The sequence below is a fragment of the Pteropus medius genome, unplaced genomic scaffold (genome assembly GCF_902729225.1).
Source record: "Pteropus medius unplaced genomic scaffold, Ma_sr-lr_union100, whole genome shotgun sequence".
NCBI lineage: Eukaryota > Metazoa > Chordata > Mammalia > Chiroptera > Pteropodidae > Pteropus > Pteropus medius.
In genome coordinates, this window is record NW_024352785.1 from 18696828 (window position 1) to 18714867 (window position 18040).

Below are 18040 nucleotides of genomic sequence, written 5' to 3' on the forward strand. Positions count from 1 at the left end.
ACATTTCCAATAAGCAGGTCAAGCATATTGGATGAGAATTAGAGGTTAAAAAAAAAAACTACAGTGCCTGCAAAAGTTGTAAAACTATGCCCTATTTCAAACAAGTGAAATTCATTCCCCAGAACTTTTTAAAAATAAAAAAGAGAAGTATTTTATAGTACTTTAAGGTACATAAGGAATACACAATTGCCTCATGGTTCATGAAAATTATTAATTCTTGAAAAACCGATGACTTGAAACATGTATTTTTCAACAGATTTTTATTTGTCCAATCCACCAATTCCAAATCTTCCTGGAAAAGTCTTACCAGACTCAAATCTACTTTTTCTTGAAATGAGTTTTTCTTCTTAAATTTTTTGTTCAAGTTCACATCCTCTCTATACTTTTTATTCTCTAACTTCTCTCCTTCCTTCCTCCTTCCCGCCCTTCCTTTCTTTTTTTCTCCATTTATTCATGTGCCCTCTTCTCTGCCAGGTGCTATTCTAGGCACCAAGGATACTGCAGAGAACCAAAAAACAAACAAACAAACAAAAAAACCAACCAACCAACCAACCAAACAAACAAACAAAAAACCCAACAAAAAATCCCCACTGCACTAAGGACATTGGGGGACGTCCATTTATCTTTCATTAACTCTTTTGCCACAGCCATTAACAAAACTTTTTATAAGGACTGTATCTAATCTGCTCCTTTGATGTACAGGTTGAGTAGACATAACTCACTGTGAACGCCTCCTCCTTGGAATGAAAAGGAGTATTCATACCTTGCCTTATTAAAGTACTGGCCATTTCATCAATATTTTAATGGTAAACTTTTATAAGAACCCTAGGCCTATAATTTACATATTTTTATTCTATGTAGAATGGCATCAGCCACAGAAAACAAATGTAATTGCATCTTTGTTACCTTTGTGTGCAGCAATTCATAAAGTTGTGTAAGACAAGCTGACAGGATCTTGAATTTTGGCCCAATATTAGCTTATACAGAAGCTATTTATGAAATAGCTTTGTGACCTTGAGCATGCACTTAATTTCTATGGACCACAGCATCATCGTCTGTAAAATTAGAGTATTGGCCCAGCTACCTGCTAATGGCTACGTTCACACAAAAGTCAGTGAATCTTAGACATTCTGTAGGTTTATAAGAAAAGCAAATGAATAAAAAGCCTCTCATTATAAGTTTGCTTGCCGTTAAAGCTGCTTTTCTGGCTGATATTTCTGAAATGGAAATAAAGCAGAGGGAGGTTGAATGACCCATCAGTGGTCAAAGATGGATCCCAAACGAGACTAGAATTTACCTCAATCAGTCTCTATTCCTTCCTGCCTCCATGGCATACAGGTCCTAGATTTCTCTAAAAATGGCAGAGAAGGACAAGTAAGGAGATGCAGGGAAAGAAGAAGAGAGAATTATAAATAATGTGAATGAAAGAAGTAGTATGGAGAATGGCTCTTAATTTTTCTATCAATATGCAGTTGTTCTCAAACTGTTATTCAGGGTCAGACAGGGTCACTTCTTGAATAAAAGATTTGTCTAGATACCACAGGAAGTGGTGTTGCTGCTTCAGCATGTGGCACTTTATCTGCTAAAACAAAGCCCTATTTTAAGAGTCATAAAGTTGGGGTTTGGGTTGTGGCTTCTTATATTTGCATATACATGTGATTGGTGAGGAAGCGGAGGTGGGAGGGAAGGCCGCCTAAACATTTTCTCCTGAATGTTCTGGCCAAATGCAACTTTGAATAATTACATTCTTTCACCTACTTATATATCTTCAGTAGTTTCTTCACATTTTGCCTCAAATCTTCAAAGCTTTTGACCATGAGGGCTTAAAACCATAAGGATAAAAGTATCGAGACACTTTTGTGGCAATGTCTGCTGCAAGAGATGTCTGTGGTCGCTCTGCATCCTGGTCTGGATTAGTGGTTCGGAACTGAGTAACACTAGGAAGAATGGCAGTTGAGTTCCGGCATCACTGATTATTTGAAACATCTGTACTGTATAAATGTGGAAATACCCTATGTACTCTCCACTTCAGATACTAAGTTTGACTAGGAAACAGCTTAGTAACTTGGAGAATCTAACTTTTAACTTTTATTGCTTCAATACACAGATGGAATAATATCTTAGAAAGGCTTGACTTGGATTGCTCTGCTGTGCCCCACCAGTGAGCATCTCAGGAATTGAGGGTTAGCATAATGACCCAGAGTTAGAAGAACAGGTGACATATAGGTGCCCCTTGTCCTGCCAGTGGTGGGGGCAGAATGAGTGCTATCATTCTTCCTACTATAGCAGCGCGCACCATTGGAAAGGACCTTCCCAAGAGAGGGACCATGCAAATACTTTGGCTTCTCAATATTGTCACTGTCCTCCTCCCACCCCTGGGTGTAAGAAAAGACCTAAGATTCTGATGATACTCAAACATCTTGCTGCATATCAGAGAATTAAATTTCTTCCTCTTTTTTAATTATAGTTAGACTTTTTTCTTTCTACAGGTAATTGCCTTCTCTTGTCAATTATCCTGTTGCAATTGGATTTTTTTTCTTCCTTATATTGCATGGAAGGATTTGTCAAACCTGACATGTTCAGCTTCTTTATTCAGTATTGTTGGTTGAAAGAAAAAAAGTAAAAAGCAATAAGTCTTCCCTTCCTCCTGGGCTGATCAAGTTCTATTGCCTAGTTCATTTTTCTCAAACCTGTTCACTCTTAGACAGCTGGAGGCCTCATGAGGTGTTTGGTTATTTTACCTTGAGTAAATCTTAAACCATGATATTCGATACTATCCCTGACCTGGCTCCAAAATTTCTCTTCCACTCATTTATTTTTCTACTCTGTGTTTCAGACAATCTTGTCCATTTGCCCTCTGGGAAGTTGCTCTCTCTTTCTTGCCTTTGCTCTTACTGCTTCTTCTGGTTGTATCCTCCCTTGCTCCATCCACCCAGCAAAATCCTCAATAATGCTATCTCTTATGTCCGCTCACCAGTGGAAATTCTATCTGAACTCCCTTATTTTGTAACCTTCTTTTGATTTTAGTCATATTTTACACTGCCTTGTCATTACCAGCCATATACTGCTCTCACATTAGATTGTAAACTCTTTGAGGACAAAGATGGTCTTCTCCAATGTCTGGTGATTGAAAGAACAAATGTGTGCTCTTCAACAAAGGCTTTGAAAAGTTTCTGTGAAAGATCATTAAAATAATTACATTTTTAGGGCAGCTGATGAAAATTGAATTAGGTCTGTAGATTAGATGGTAGCATTGCATCAATGTTAGAGTAACTCATTTAGATCATTGTGTTATGATTATATAGGTGAATATCCTTATTCTTAGAAAATGCACATTGAAATATTTAGAGGCATTGGGGCATGATATGTATAAATTACTTAAATAGTTAAAAAATATGTATGTATATATTACATATATGTATATGTAGGTAGGGCGTGATAAAGTAATTGTGGCAAAATGTTGGCAACTGGTGAGTCTAGGTGAAGGGCATTCTATTTTTGTAACTCAAATAAATTTGAAATTATTTCAAAATAAAAAGTTAAAAACGAAACAATATTAAATTTTAGATACCATCTAATCAGAAATAATCATAGGAAACTGGTTCAAATGCAGGAAAATAAAAGGAACATTTATTTATAGGTGAAAAGGTAACCCGGAGAAAAATATAGAATCTATTATTTAATGTTTTATACATGACCCGTAGCACCAAGCACATGATGAACTGTCCGGGTTATCATAAGGCGGGTCAATTCTTCTGCATAATCAAATGCTAAAAGGTTAAAGATAAATGGCAGGATAATCTAAAGCAGCGCCATGTGAGGAAAAACGGCAAATGCATCTCAAAACACAGGCATTGTGAGGGTCATGCCTCTTGGAACAAAATTACTCAAACTGTAATTAGAAGATGATGGGCTCTTGAAGGAGTTATAATGTAGGGAAAAGATTTCAGAATCATTGCAGGTGGTTTCTTCTGTGTGCTACTGCAACAAAATAACAAGCATTATTGAGAGCTATTTAGGAACTCAAAATATTTTTAGTGTAGACATGTTGAAATACAAGCATATTGGTTATCTGTTGCTGTGTAACAAATTACCTCACAACTTTGTGCCTTAAAACAACAAATATTTGTTACCTCACAGTTTTTGTGTCAGGAATTTGGGAGAAGCTTAGCTGGTCTCAAGGTCTGGCTCAGGGTTTCATGAGGTTGTCATCAGTGTGTTAGCTGATGCTACAGTCTCCTGAAGGCTTGATGGGGGATGGAGGATCCACTCACGTGGCTGTTGGCAGGAGGCCTCAGGTCCTCACTATGTTGATCTCTTCATAGGACTGCTTGAGTATCCTAATGATGTGGCAGCTGGCTTCTTGCAGAATAGCGATCCAAGTAGCAAGATGGAAAGCGCAATGCCTTTGATGACCTAGGTTTGGAAATATACTCTGTCATTTTTGCCAAATCCTGTTGGTTACACAGATCTACTCACACAAGGCAGAGATCACTGGAGGCTGTCCTAGAGGCTGGCTATAGCAATAGAGTATAATTAGGGCTGCCAAAGTATAGTTTTTGAAAAAAGGACAGAAAGAGTACATTTTATAAAAGCGATAAAAGGATTTTTTTTTTTTTTTTTTTTTTTTTTTGGTGGACAGGCCAAAAAAATTAGGACCTTTTAGGTTGAGAAGAATGAATGGGTATGTTAATTTAAAACTGAAAAGTTTTAAATTAATATGATTTTATTTACGAAATTTTTGGAGTGAGAAGTAGTGTTTGAAGTTTCTTTTCCTATTAAAAAAAGAAATATATTGTTTTCCCAGTAGGAGATAGACTCAAGTGAGAAAATATAACTGGGATTCAGAATGGCTTATACCCAAAACAGCTCTCCCTAATATCAACCATAGTTTTCTGTGATTTCTCCCGGTCCTGCCAATTCTTTCCTTCATTGGTTTCTCACATACTTCCATTCCTTAGACTACCCCCGTGGGACAGGCCATTCTACCCCACACCTGAATGCACTAACCTCCACTCACTTTCTTGGCTTCTAGTCTCTGTTCTCTTGGTTAGATTTAGCATAACTTCTCTGTGTTAATTTCCAAAAAACCCCACCTCTTTCATCAAATAATGTGCCCTGCTCAAAGACTTAAGTTTATTCTACTGCACACAAGAAAAAATCATCTGAACTCTTTAGCATAGTGCTCAAGACCCTTCATCACCAAGTCTACCTACCCTTCTAACAGTATTCCTTAAGAGCTCTGCTTTCCACCCTCAAAGTTTGGCTCACACCTTTCTCTTTGCATCATGGCCCATGGTTTTCATTTACCCAAAGGCTTCCTTTTATCCAGAAGTGATGCTGAGGGCAGATCGCAGACATTGTAGTCATCAGCTAGACTCCTTCAAATTTCTACTCTGTTTTAATTGTCTGATCTCAGGTGAAACATTCGATCTTAGCTAATGAGATTACACATGTGAGGTGCGAGGCATGAGGTAGGCACTCAGTGATTTCTAGTTCTTTTTCTTTTGTGGGCTTCTGTTCAAGCTTGACCACTGCTCACGTTAATTTTTTCCCTCCTGTTAAAACTCTGTTAAAGCAATTCATTTCTACATTGACTTATTTGACAAATAATCATATTTTATTTATAATTTTTCTCTCTAATAAATTTTGAACTATTGTGGGCAGTGACCATGCCTTGTAAGTCACAATAGTCCCCACAAGTGCTTGCACTGTAGATCCTTAGTGAGTATTGTTTGTGGATTTTTTCCATATGTGGTGGGTAATGGATTCATAGGGAAGTTGTAGAGCAGGGGTCCTCAACTCTCAGGTTGTGGACCAGTACTGGTCCGTGGCCTGTTAGGAACCGGGCCGCTAGGAACCAAGCCACACAGCAGGAGGTGAGCGGTGGGCAAGCGAGATAAGCTTCATCTGTATTTACAGCTGCTCCCCAGGGCTAGCATCCCTGTCTCAGCACCACCTCAGATCATCAGGCATTAGATTCTCATAGGAGCACCTATCTCTGGTGCCAAAAATGTTAGGGACCACTTTTGTAGAGTACCTCCCAAAGTTAATGACAAATGGGTAATCAGGTCTCCCCCAAAAGTTCTTAATGCTGCCTCTTTTGATCTTAATCGTGGCTGCATCACACTGTATTGAAATGGTCCATTTGTGGCCATTCTCAATGTGGTCCTGCGAGCTCCTTGAGGGTAGCTCAGGGCCAAGCATCCTCGGGGCTTTGCCCAGTTTTTGCTTGATTTAAAGGGCCCAATGAATGCCCAGAACTGTTACTAAACACATCATGCTGATATTTAGGGATTTTTTTTTTGGTTGTTTATGAAACCATTATAAATTTATAAAATAGGATTTGAGAATTTTTTAAGTGAATGTTTATAGCTACTCTCATTTAACTTATATTCTTAGAAGCTTCCAAGGAATGCCATGTGACTGCCATGGCAATATGATTTAATGTGACTTAGAAGAATATCTTTATTGGGGTATTTGATGTTAGCAAAATGACGTGAAGCTGCCCCAGACAAAAAGTATATATAACACTTGGACAGCTTCAAATGAATAGTTATGTTTGGGAAAAGTAATATGCTACTAGAATAACTAGCTTTGGATGGTGAAAATAGGAATCATGACAGTACCTCAAGGATTTCTTTTTATCAGCAAAGTAGTATTTCTAGGGAAGTCTTCATCTGAAGTGGCTTCCAGGGCACCCAGCAAGCATTACTCTTTTGACATCTTTAATACTCTATTAATACTGCTATTTAATACTCTATTCACAGACTCAAAGCTCCAGGAAGAACACGGCATACTATCTTCTGTCCTGCCTGTGCATTCTTTCTGAGTAGTTGAGCGAAAAGCTAGTATATCCTTAATAGATAACATGATAGAGTGATCAAGTGAAATAGGTGGCTCTTGGTACGGCAGGGGTGAGGGTTGGGATGAGGGGGTGGGGGGTGGGAATTGAGGAAATGTAGTTATTCTTAATCAAGAAATTAGTTTTCACTTAGAGAATTGTCGGCAGATTTTAGGGAAATGAGCTTGAGAAAAAACTGGATGAGAGCACCCAAGTTATTTTTATGTGTGCACTTAATGATTCCAAGAAGGAAAGAGGTTTTAGAACCAGAAAGAATCATCTGGAGTCATTTATCCCTCTACTGTTGCAAAAATCAATTAGCAAGTCAACGCCCCATTATTTATTTCCTCCTAACACACTGATAAAGAAACTATACCCTGTCATCAGAACCCAGGCTCATGAACTGTAGGGATTTTATTCAACCAGATTATTTACTGAGGATTTTGTGGTAGCGTGAACAAAGCCCGCCTTCCTTAGAGGCGGCAAGAGTTAACTCTAAGGCCTGCTGTGTTTCCTCTAACAGGAGCACTTTAGCAATGCTAATCAGCTGAACTGATTTTCTGTTTTGATTTTTCCATAATAATTAAGTGAATGATATGGAATGTAATCAAGGTTGGCACTAGGGGGTTCATGTAAATGACTCTATTTTTTTACATTTTGAATTTTATTAAATGGAACTATAAGGGAAGTTATTTGAAGACGAAGACTGGGTGGGTGGAGTAATTTAACGCCTAATTTAGAGTTCTGAATATTTTCAAAATGCCTATTTTAATGAAACAGATCACCACTGTTACCTTTTTTTTCAATTTCAATAATGCTACTTTTAAAGATTGTATTTTGTTTTCATTTGCGCTCCGAAGTAGAAGATTATAGTGTAAGGCAAGCTGACACAGCTTAAAAGAGAGAAATGAGAAAGAAAAATCTATGGAATTTTCTTCAGGGTTGACATAAAGGGGAAAAGGTGCCGGCATTTACTCATCAAAATCTATAGAAGAAAACAAATAAAATAGGGAAAGGTTATATGTCATGCCTTATCTACTTATTTGGATTGACTATCTGTGCCTTTATTAAACAAGATGGAATATAGTGAAATGTTGCATTTCTATATTTCTTTACAGCTCATTGGCATATTTCTGAATTGTCTTCTCTCCCTATCACATATATAATATTTGAATTATTTTCTCACTGGTTTTCACCAGTTTATGTGAGTGCATGATCCCAGCATTTTGATCTAGCAATTTTTTTTGACATTTTATGCTTTAATGTAGATTATTCTAGAACTCAGTGAATTTTCTAATTTTAATTTGGAAAATGCTTTGGAAATAAGAGGCCAAGTGAAACATATATACGTTGTTTAAACATACTGATTATTTTCTCTTCCATGAACACAGCCAGCAACTTTGTAATGCAGTTTGATTTTTCTGTTTGCTGCATTTCAAAAGTAATGAGGAAGTGACCAAATTCTGGTCCCCTCATCACCCCATCCCCTTACAGAAGTTAAAGCCTTCAGAAGGCCATGCATCAAGTGCTAAGCAAGAAAGGATACCAAAAGATCAGTGTCAAAATTTTTACATTAAAAGAGAACGCACAGACTCATTCTTTTTCTTGGTAGTTAGATTCTTTGCTTGCAGCAATTTCTAACTTTACAGACTAAACATTTCTAACTGGGAAATGGATGGTTTGAGTCTGAGATGGTGACTCAGGATACAAACTTTTCAATTTGGGGTAATCGTGAGTAGATGACAGCTCTCGTTTTGTCTTTGAGGAAAGAATGAAAGTTAATACACATGTTTCACACTTCACCGAAACGTAATACTTGTGACATAGATAAAGCAATGAGATAGAGAGATATTTGCCATGCTTATTTGTTACAATCAAATATATTAAAGTTTTTCTTATTTTGATGGATGAGGAAAACTAGCAGTATATTATACGTCTTCAACTGTGAAATGAGGATAATAAAAATACCTACTTCTTAGGTAAGTTGCTGTGAGGATTAAATAGATAAAACACACAAAAGGCGTCAGCACTGTGACTGACACAGTAATCAGTCAGGAAATATTAGCTGTTACTGTTTACTGTCATCATCACTTTTTATTCATTCTTGTTAAGTGGAATAGCTCCTTTCTGAACATAATGTTAAGCTTCAGATTTTACAACTTCATGACGGTTAGCCTGTGAGAAACAACAATAATTTGAATTAACTTATAAGCTATATTTTGGCTACCCATTTATGCTCTATATGTTCGAATTATTTCGTGATGATTAAAGTCTCTTCTAAAAATTTCACAATCTCTTGTAGTGGCTCACACCATCTTTTAATTATTCTATAAATTAATGATATTTTAAATTCCAAATCAAACTATTTTTTTAGTTTTAGCCTTTGTAGGGTTAGATAGAGATAACATAATATACTTAATGTACTTGTCTTTATAAACGATCTTGATTGTGAAGAATTTAATATTTCGTTTGATCTGTTCTCTTGAATTTGCAGAATAAACTGTTTCCTAAGATTGAGTTTTTATTGGTATTGTTTATGTATTTGTTTTAGGATAAACCTACCTTTTTAAACCCAAGGTTGTATTATTCAATAAATTTGGTTCTCAAATACTAACAACTGGTAACCTCATGGTGTGGAAAATTCGTATAATGTCTCCAAATGCCAGCTCTCACCCAGAAAATAACTGCTTTGGTCACATAATCTGGCCTATTGTTGCTAGTGTCACTAGTTTCCCAATAGGTTACTTTTAATTAATCAATCAATCAATTAATTAATTTTAATTAGTTAATGCTCATTTTTCTTTTTAATTAATAAATGGATCAGCTATTTCTAATTCCATATCCATTTTTATAATGAATATATAAAATCATTTTATACAGTATAACAGACTTTTCCTTCTTACTAAGTGCCGAGTTCCCGGAGGTGAAGAGATAGATGTGATTTCCAGATGCATGCCATTACAACTGTTACATACTCGAGCTGACCTGCCACATAGTACATGTTCAATAAATGCTGGCAAATGACTTCATTTGCCTATCTCATAGGAACTTCAAACTTGACATATCTAAAATTGAACTAAAGCTTCATTACCCTAGAGGAGGAGGGCTTCTGTGCTTCCCATCTCATCGGAGGGCACATCATCCACACAAGGGGCTAACAGGAAGTTCCTCCTCTCTCTGACTCGTACATTAGTCACCAAGTCCTATTGCGTCTACTTTTTAAAAATGTCCCAGGTTCACTCAGTTCCCTGCAACCCCATTGTTGCTTTTTTAGTTCATCCACAGCCCTGTGTACCCGACCTCTCTCTAATAGTCTCCTGCAGGTCATTCCCCTGCAGCCAGAGAGATCTTTCTGATGTCACTCTGTACCTTTTACTAGCTCTTCCTTATCCTTGGATGAAGTTCACATACTTTTCAATGGCTTATAAAACCTGCTGTGTTGTCCTCCCCACTCCCTCTCTTTCTCCACCTGAATTATTTTGAGCTCCCTAAATGTGCCTCACCCTTCCTCACCTCCAGTTCCCTCTCCCTTGAACATTCTCCTCCCTCTTCTGTCTCCTTTGCTGGCCGATTCTGCAAATATGTTGCTATTTGCTTTTCTGTTATGATGTCTCTGCCTCTCAATAATTCCTGGTTTATTTTTTCTAATACTGACCTCCAAACAGCTTTACACTTTTTCCTATACACCTGTGTAGAAACCTCTGTAAGAGAATTGGTTTTGTTTCTATTCAGCAGATAGGGAAACTGAAGCACTAAATATAAGAAATGTATGTTATGATTATTAAATTATAAACATCTTAATGGGCAGGGACAGGAATTATATCTGTACTTTATGTCGTTTTGCACAGTGGCTAGGATAGAGTAGCCATTCAGTGCACATTCAATGATTTATTGAATGAATCTCAGCTTGAGCCTGAGGTGCCTCTCTCTCAAGTCAATGGGGCTTCTGTTTCATCATTTATCCTCTGGGACAAATGAGGCCAGATTCCTCTGTGAGCCCTCTTCTTCCAGAAGGGAATTATGCCTGGTGAGAGAATCTGGAAGCCTGTGTTGCTCTGAGTCGTTCGAGTAAATTCCTTTAATGTTAGCTGGCATGGATGAGAAGGGCTTTTGTTGTGGTGGCAATTAATGATGATTTGCACATTTTAGTAATTTACAAAACGGTAGCCACCCTGCACAACATAAGAAATACCTCTCTCTCCTGGACCATGAAATCTGGTGACCCGTCTATTTGAATACATGGCTTGTTATGCATGTTTTAGCCCTAGTGATGAGTGGTACCGAATGGTTGCTGTACTGAAAGGAATTCAGCTTGGGTCATTTTAATGCATCTCTAATTTGGATTGTTTCTTTCTTTCTTTTTTTTTTTCCTCATAGGTTGTTTTTCAGGGAAAAATGATTATTTCTTTGAACTCATTCCTGGGCTTTATCTGTTTATTGTTATGCCACTGGATCAGCACAGCATCACCTCTGAACCTTGAAGACCCTAATGTGTGCAGTCACTGGGAAAGGTAATAGTTTTGAAAATAATCTGAAGCATAATTTCTGATAACTTCCTTTATATACTGTTATTATCAATCTGATATATAATATTAGAATTTGAGAGGACATTGTGAAATTACTTTTATGTAAAAATCATTAGCTATAGCTAATAAATTGGATAGTATTCATCTTGGCCTTATAGAATGTACATTATGTGATAAAAACTTGATATATTGATTTTTAAACAAAGGCAATTATAAGATTTTAGGGAAAACATTAATAACTCAATTAGAATGAGCTCCCTAAGGTCTCGTCCCTGTTCTGATTCTATCTGCAATAATTCAGGGCAGTTGGACTTCTGCATGGGAACCAATGAGTGAGCAGTGGAAGACAGTATGTAATAATGTGCTTAAGTGTTGAAATGTATGGCATAAAAATGTATGGGATGAAAAGGGAGACATGATATCTGGAGGAGCTGGCAAAGGTGCATAGAGGTAGTGTCACTTGAGATGTTCTTGAAGAACTAAATAAGATGAGTGAGTGGCAGTGACTCGGAGGGCTTCTAGGAATGGAAGGAAGCTTAAAACCAGTGCCATGCAGACCTCCAAAGGCTGTGCCCAACAAGACTAGAGTCAGTACAGTATTGGAGGAGGGCAAGATTGAATAGATTACATGAGAGCAGAGGATGTAGTTTCCAGATCTGGGCAATTTTCAGTAGGAAATTCAGAGGAAGTACAAAACACTAGGCCATTCTCAGGGATCTTACAGTCCCTTTGGAACACAAAAAGAGCACAAACCATCTGGTGATAGCACAATTATATACAGTCTACTCTGTTCTAATGTGCGATTTGCATTCCTAAGAAAGTATCTTTCTCCAAAAATAACATTGCAAATGCAAAGTTTTCAAACAAATACACGGTGTCAAGTACTAGAGAATAATATTTATCTTTAATAGCTTAAGTGCAATAACATCAAACTTTTGGTTCCTTTTTCCTGTCACCTTAAGCACCATGATTAACACCCCACAGAGCACACATTCTAATCACTGTAGTCACCCACTGGTAGGATGCACAAAGCTCAGAGCCTTTCAAGCACAGCAGCTCTTATTATTCTAAGGGCACACTGGTTCCTCATTCGCAGCATTATTTTTTGGTGGGGACTTGTTCCCATCTCCACTGGCAGTTTTACAATCAGGGTGACAAAAATATGTTCCTCTGATAGATCAATGGAGTTATATATCACTATGAAACTTTAAGGAGGAAATATATATATGTAATGAAGTTCTATATATTTATAGTATTAACTATATTACACGGAATTTAAGAGGGGGGATGTCCTATTAATTATCTTTATAATCTTCACAGCACCTTTCATTTCACCAACAAAGTATGTAATATTTATTAAAGTAATCAAAATGAATCAATGAATACACAGATGGGTACATATCAAATTTAGACAAGGGAAAGTCCAGTGGTGGTTGAATATCTTGGAGGACGATAGCATTGGAATGTGAGGAAAAACAAATTTGTAAGATACTACGAAATAAAAATCAACAGATCTTGGTAAGACATTGACTATAGGATATAAAGGAGGCAGAAAATGCTGAGATTTAAAACCTGCTATGTGAAAGAGTGGAAGTGTCATTGCACATATAGGAAAATGAAAGGAAGAGAGTTGATCTGAAAGAGAAGAAGTTGGTGTGGTTTACCCTGTTGTGTTCATGAGATCAATTTGAAACATGGGCATGGAAGTGTTTGGGGAATGTGGATCTGGGCACATGATGAGATGTGAATAGATGAACTCTTTGAGGGAAAAGCTATAAAGAGAAAAAGAATCCAAGACCTCAAGTAATCCAGCACCCACTCAGACGTACACATTTTGTCTTGATTCCTTGCTCAATAGTTGACCAAACTTGCCAACACTTAAATGCATTGGTTTGTTCACCATCAATAATTCCTTATGTCTAAAACATTGCCTTGCATATGGCATGTGCTCAATAAATAATTGTTGAATGAGCTTTCACCTTTTGATAGGAAATAAAATGACTAATGTGGACATCAGTTGGGGGTTGAGAAGCGGGGAGAAAGAGACAAAGGGCACATTTATTTTTAAACGTAATATAATTCCACTGTTGTACAGGTAATTAGAGTAACATCTAAAATACAAATGGGGGGAAATCGAGCATGAAAAAATAAGGAAATGAAGGAGATTTTTTTCCTGACTATATTTTTTTGTATGAACTGCTAGAAAGAAGGATTGACAGCTAAAATCTTCTTGATAAATTTCCTGTTATAAGGCCAGATAATGATTCTTTGAAGAAAGGTAAAAGAAAGTGGAATTATTTTGACAAGAATGGAAAAAGGAGCATGAATTAAAACGATCAAATAAAGGTGCAGGTGATGGGGTCTTCTGTATTTTCAAAAACTGAAATGGGCTTGAATTGAAATGGGGAGAGGGTGATTAGCTTCAGGGACAAAATTCTTTGGTAGTAAGGCTTAACAAGGTTATTGTAGACTTTCCTTATACTAATACCTACCTTTACCCAAAGGGCCTGAGCCATGGAATCACCTGGAGTTTTGCCTTCCAGAGTGTGGTCTGTGAAGCTGTGGCATGAGCTTCACCTGGGAGCTTGTTGGAAATGAAGAGTCTGAGGCACTGCCGCAGCCCTACTGAATGATTTATTTTCAAACAAAAGTGTGCCTCATTTTAATGCAGCAATGCTGACTCTCAAAATACATAAAATGAAATTGAGGAAAATTAAATCATTAAAAACACACAAGGGTGCTTGTTACTAAAGGAATTCTGCACAGCATCCTTTTGGAAAATGAATAATTTCATGAATCATCTGTTCCTTCTTCTCATTCCTTTTCTCTGTTCTGTTAGTTTAAGTTCTTCCATCTAGTGGGGTTTCTTCTAAAGAAGGCACAGATAAGGAGAAGCCATTCTTTGCCCAATCAACCCTTGGGGGTGGAACACAGAACTGGTAGTAATTAAAACAGCAGTCCTGAAGTGAGCAGAGATATGAAATGATGATTATTACCATACCTGATTAAAGTAACAAGATAATTTAAGCAGATAAAATGTAATTAACCACTTTGGAATGTGTCCAAGTGATGATGGCTTTTTTTCCTCTTGTTCTTTGACCTTAAATTAAATCTTGCTGGGGTTTCTCCCCGGATAATACTTAATAGGTTAAAATCATGTTGATGATATGTTTTCAGTGTGTATGAGAAGATTAAACAAACAAGCAAGAGATAAAGGGTTTTGTATCTCGATACTTAAAATAATGCAGAATTGAGATCAGATTCCTTTTACAATACAGTTTGCTACTCATGGTCTGTTTTAGAAGCTCTAGTGACATCTGAGAGGAGACAGAGGGACAGATGGTGTTCGGGGTGGTGATGAGAGTGCTGCCTCTGGACTGACCACTAGCACTGGGAGCTCAATGCTACTCATTTGTGATGACAACAGGACTGGACTAGACAATCAAGAAGGTTTCTTCCCACTCTGTGACTTTGAGAGCAGCCACTGATGAACATGAAGGTGTGGATGGTTAGCCGAGGTGCTATTTAAGTTTATACAGCAGCCCAGGCATTGGCCAAAGAAGCAGTGATAAAGACCAGAGGGGGCGGGCCAGTTATCAAGGACACAGCTTCGAGAAAGTGGTCCCTATAAAAGTGACAACTCTTCTCCTTTGAATTTAAGTGGAAGGCTCAGTTTTTGACCAATGGGAAAAGTGATTTACAGGCAATTAGTTCTGAACTGAGTTTGAGCCTCTGAATAATTTTATTGCAAAGAGTCATGATTGAAGAGAAATGCTCAAAACATACTGAATTTTATACTCTTGTTTTTCCCAGACTGTATGTATTTCTCTATGAAAGCCATATCACATTATTTTAGGTATTTAAATGCTGGCCTTTCTTGAGAGGTCTTTGAGAGCACGAGTTGTGTAGAAGTTCAATAAATGTTTGTTGAATTGGAATCCTAAATGGTTTGATTACCCTTTTATAGAAAAGAACCTCATTTCTTAGAACCAGAGAAGCATCCTACAAATGTATGCAATTAGCAAACAGCAAGTGGTAAAAAGAGGAAATTCCTGTATTTTAACATTTCCTCTTATTTAGGCAATCTTCTAGCCTGCTAGAGATTAGTGAAAACATTTTTCGTGTTTGTTGTGGAGTCATTTCCCCCATCCACATCAGATGGGATGTGTTTGGTCAGGATCCGTTTGTTGATGATCACCTTTGCTCTACGTTTAACAACATAACATGGCCTTTGAAGCTTTATGGAAATACTGCATCAGGTTTAGTTCTAGCAAACAAGTTTAATTAGGCTAAATTAGTACCATAGAACCCAGTGGAAGGCATTTTTTTCCCCAAATGGCATTAATTTCGAGTGGTTTCTTTTTCGTTCCTGTAACACATGTGGAAAGTTGCTCTAGTTTAGATGATTGAATAGAGAAGATATGGTACATATATACAGTGGAATATTACTCAGCCATAAAAAAGAATGACATCTTACTATTTGTAACGACATGGATGGACCTAGAGGGTATTATGCTAAGTGAAATAAGTCAGAGAAAGATAAATACCATATGATCTCACGTATATGTGGAATCTCAGATAAAACAGGATAAACAAACAGAAACAAATTCATACATACAGATGAGAGGGGGTTAGGGGGCTGGGTGAAAAAGGTGAAGGGATTAAGAAGTACAAGTTGGTAGTTACAAAGTAGTCATGGGGTTGTCAAGTACAGCAGAGAATATTGTCAATAACATTTCAATGACAATATATGGTGCCAGGTGGTACTAGACTTGTGGCGGAGGGTGTCACTTTATAAGTTATATAAATGTCTACTCACTATGTTGTACACCTGAAACTAATATGATATTTACTATCCATGTAATTGAAAAATAAAAATAGATTTTAAAAAGAGAAATTTGCTCTACTTTGTTCATGGGTAATGTAGGACTGCACCTATATAAGCAGTTTCATACGCAGAGGATGTTCATTCACTTTGCTCTTCACTTGAAATGGAATGAGAAATAATGCTGCAGACTTCAAGATTCAGTTATTTATAAGCAGCTGAGTAGGAAAGGGAAAAAGCTGGTGAGGAAGCCTTAGAATATGTATCAACCTGAATCTCAGGACACTGCAAGGGGTCTGAAGAATATATTAATAGCTTAATGTGGTATTTCATTCCAAGAACATTAATATTTTAATGGAGGCCTCTTGCTTTACCCAAAAGGAGTTATATTTCAGATGTAGGCAATTGCATTCTCTTCGCTCATCTGAACTTCTTGCAGGTAGCAGCAGGTGTAAGGAAATTGGAGTAGAAGGAAATAGTCATCTAAAGTGTATGTTAGGAATTCTGACCTGATTTTAAGATGTAATAATCAAAACCCTGCGAAAAGAGGTTACCTGCTAAAGGTCACCCAGTTTCTCAGTGTCAGATCAAGATTATAACCCTGACTTCTTCTAATCTAGTGATATTTTTCAGTAGCGCTTATTGAATCTTCTAAAGATTCGTGGAGGATTTCTAAATTTATCTAGAAATCTGGTTGCAGTGTCCCGAAGAATGAACGCAAAAGTGTGACTAGCATGATTATTTCAAGAATGCCTATTGAAGCCTGAGTACATAGTGACAAATGGGCCAGGTCCGGAAAGAAAGCCACTGTTTGTGAGGCCGGTACCAAACAGGTTTTCAGATGAGAAGGTTCTGCTTTGTATCTAACTCGATTTCTTCAGGCTGCAATTTCAACCTCAGTTTTTCCATACCTTCTTTAGTTGATAGTTCCTTTTAATGAACTTAGGCTATTGATTTGCAGCAAGCGAGTCTGTGATTGTAGCCCATTTTGTTAGTGTGAATCAAAGATTTTAGTGGAAATCTTTAAGAGTGCTAGAAAAAAAGAAAATAAACTGGAAAAGAGGATTCTCCAGATTTTCCTGTAGGCAAGAACACAAAACTCTTGAACATGTAATAGACTGCTTTAGAATGAAAAAGTATTGGATTAAACATTGAATGTTTTTTACTTTTCATGAATGTTTTTCATTCATATTCTTAGGCCCATAGGAATGCATGCTTTTCCTGTTAGTGAAAATTTATTGAAAAACAAGCTGTTTAAGTAGCAGCAGGTTTGGTATGATTATTTCAGGCTAATTGTCTCAGCCATATGTTTAGAAACAGTTTTAAAGATTTCTTTGTAGTTTTTATTTAGAGTTTGTATATAGTCTTCCATTGCCTGAGAGGTAGAGCAGGCACATAAAAGCAAATTATTCCAAATTTCAATCCGATAAACATGCTATTTCTGATTTTCCAGAATCAGTAGCAAAATGTACTCAAATTATAAATACTCAAATAATTTCTTTGCTGATTACCTTATTGTTTGCCTGCAAACTTAGATTAAAAAGTTTTAGTTATTCCTAGACTCCTGGGGTGAGGGTATGGAATTAAATACAGAAAAATATATGGTGATATATTTTTAAATTTAGGAATATCAGAGTTTGTGGTAGATAGTAAAAAAGTTTTTTTTTTTTGAAATTTACAACATGAACTCTTGTATTTTAAATGTATTATTAATATTGGTCTTTTTGGAGTTCTGGTTCAAATAAAAACCTATAAAAACATGGAGATTCTCTGTGAAGTCAGTGCGGAGTTGCAAATGGAGATAATTTAAGCTATGATTTTTTTTTGTACATAGTATATCACTAA

At 36.9% G+C, this 18040-nt stretch overlaps 1 protein-coding gene across 2 annotated transcripts in view; it reads left to right on the forward strand.

Moving 5' to 3' along the window:
• The window catches only part of MEGF10 (multiple EGF like domains 10), a 332427-nt gene that overhangs the window by 203751 nt on the left and 110636 nt on the right, over nt 1-18040 (forward strand). For both annotated transcript variants that reach the window (XM_039848592.1, XM_039848593.1), the window contains one exon: nt 11222-11355. In XM_039848592.1, the coding sequence (XP_039704526.1) occupies nt 11222-11355 (134 nt within the window). The remainder of the gene's footprint in view (nt 1-11221; nt 11356-18040) is intronic.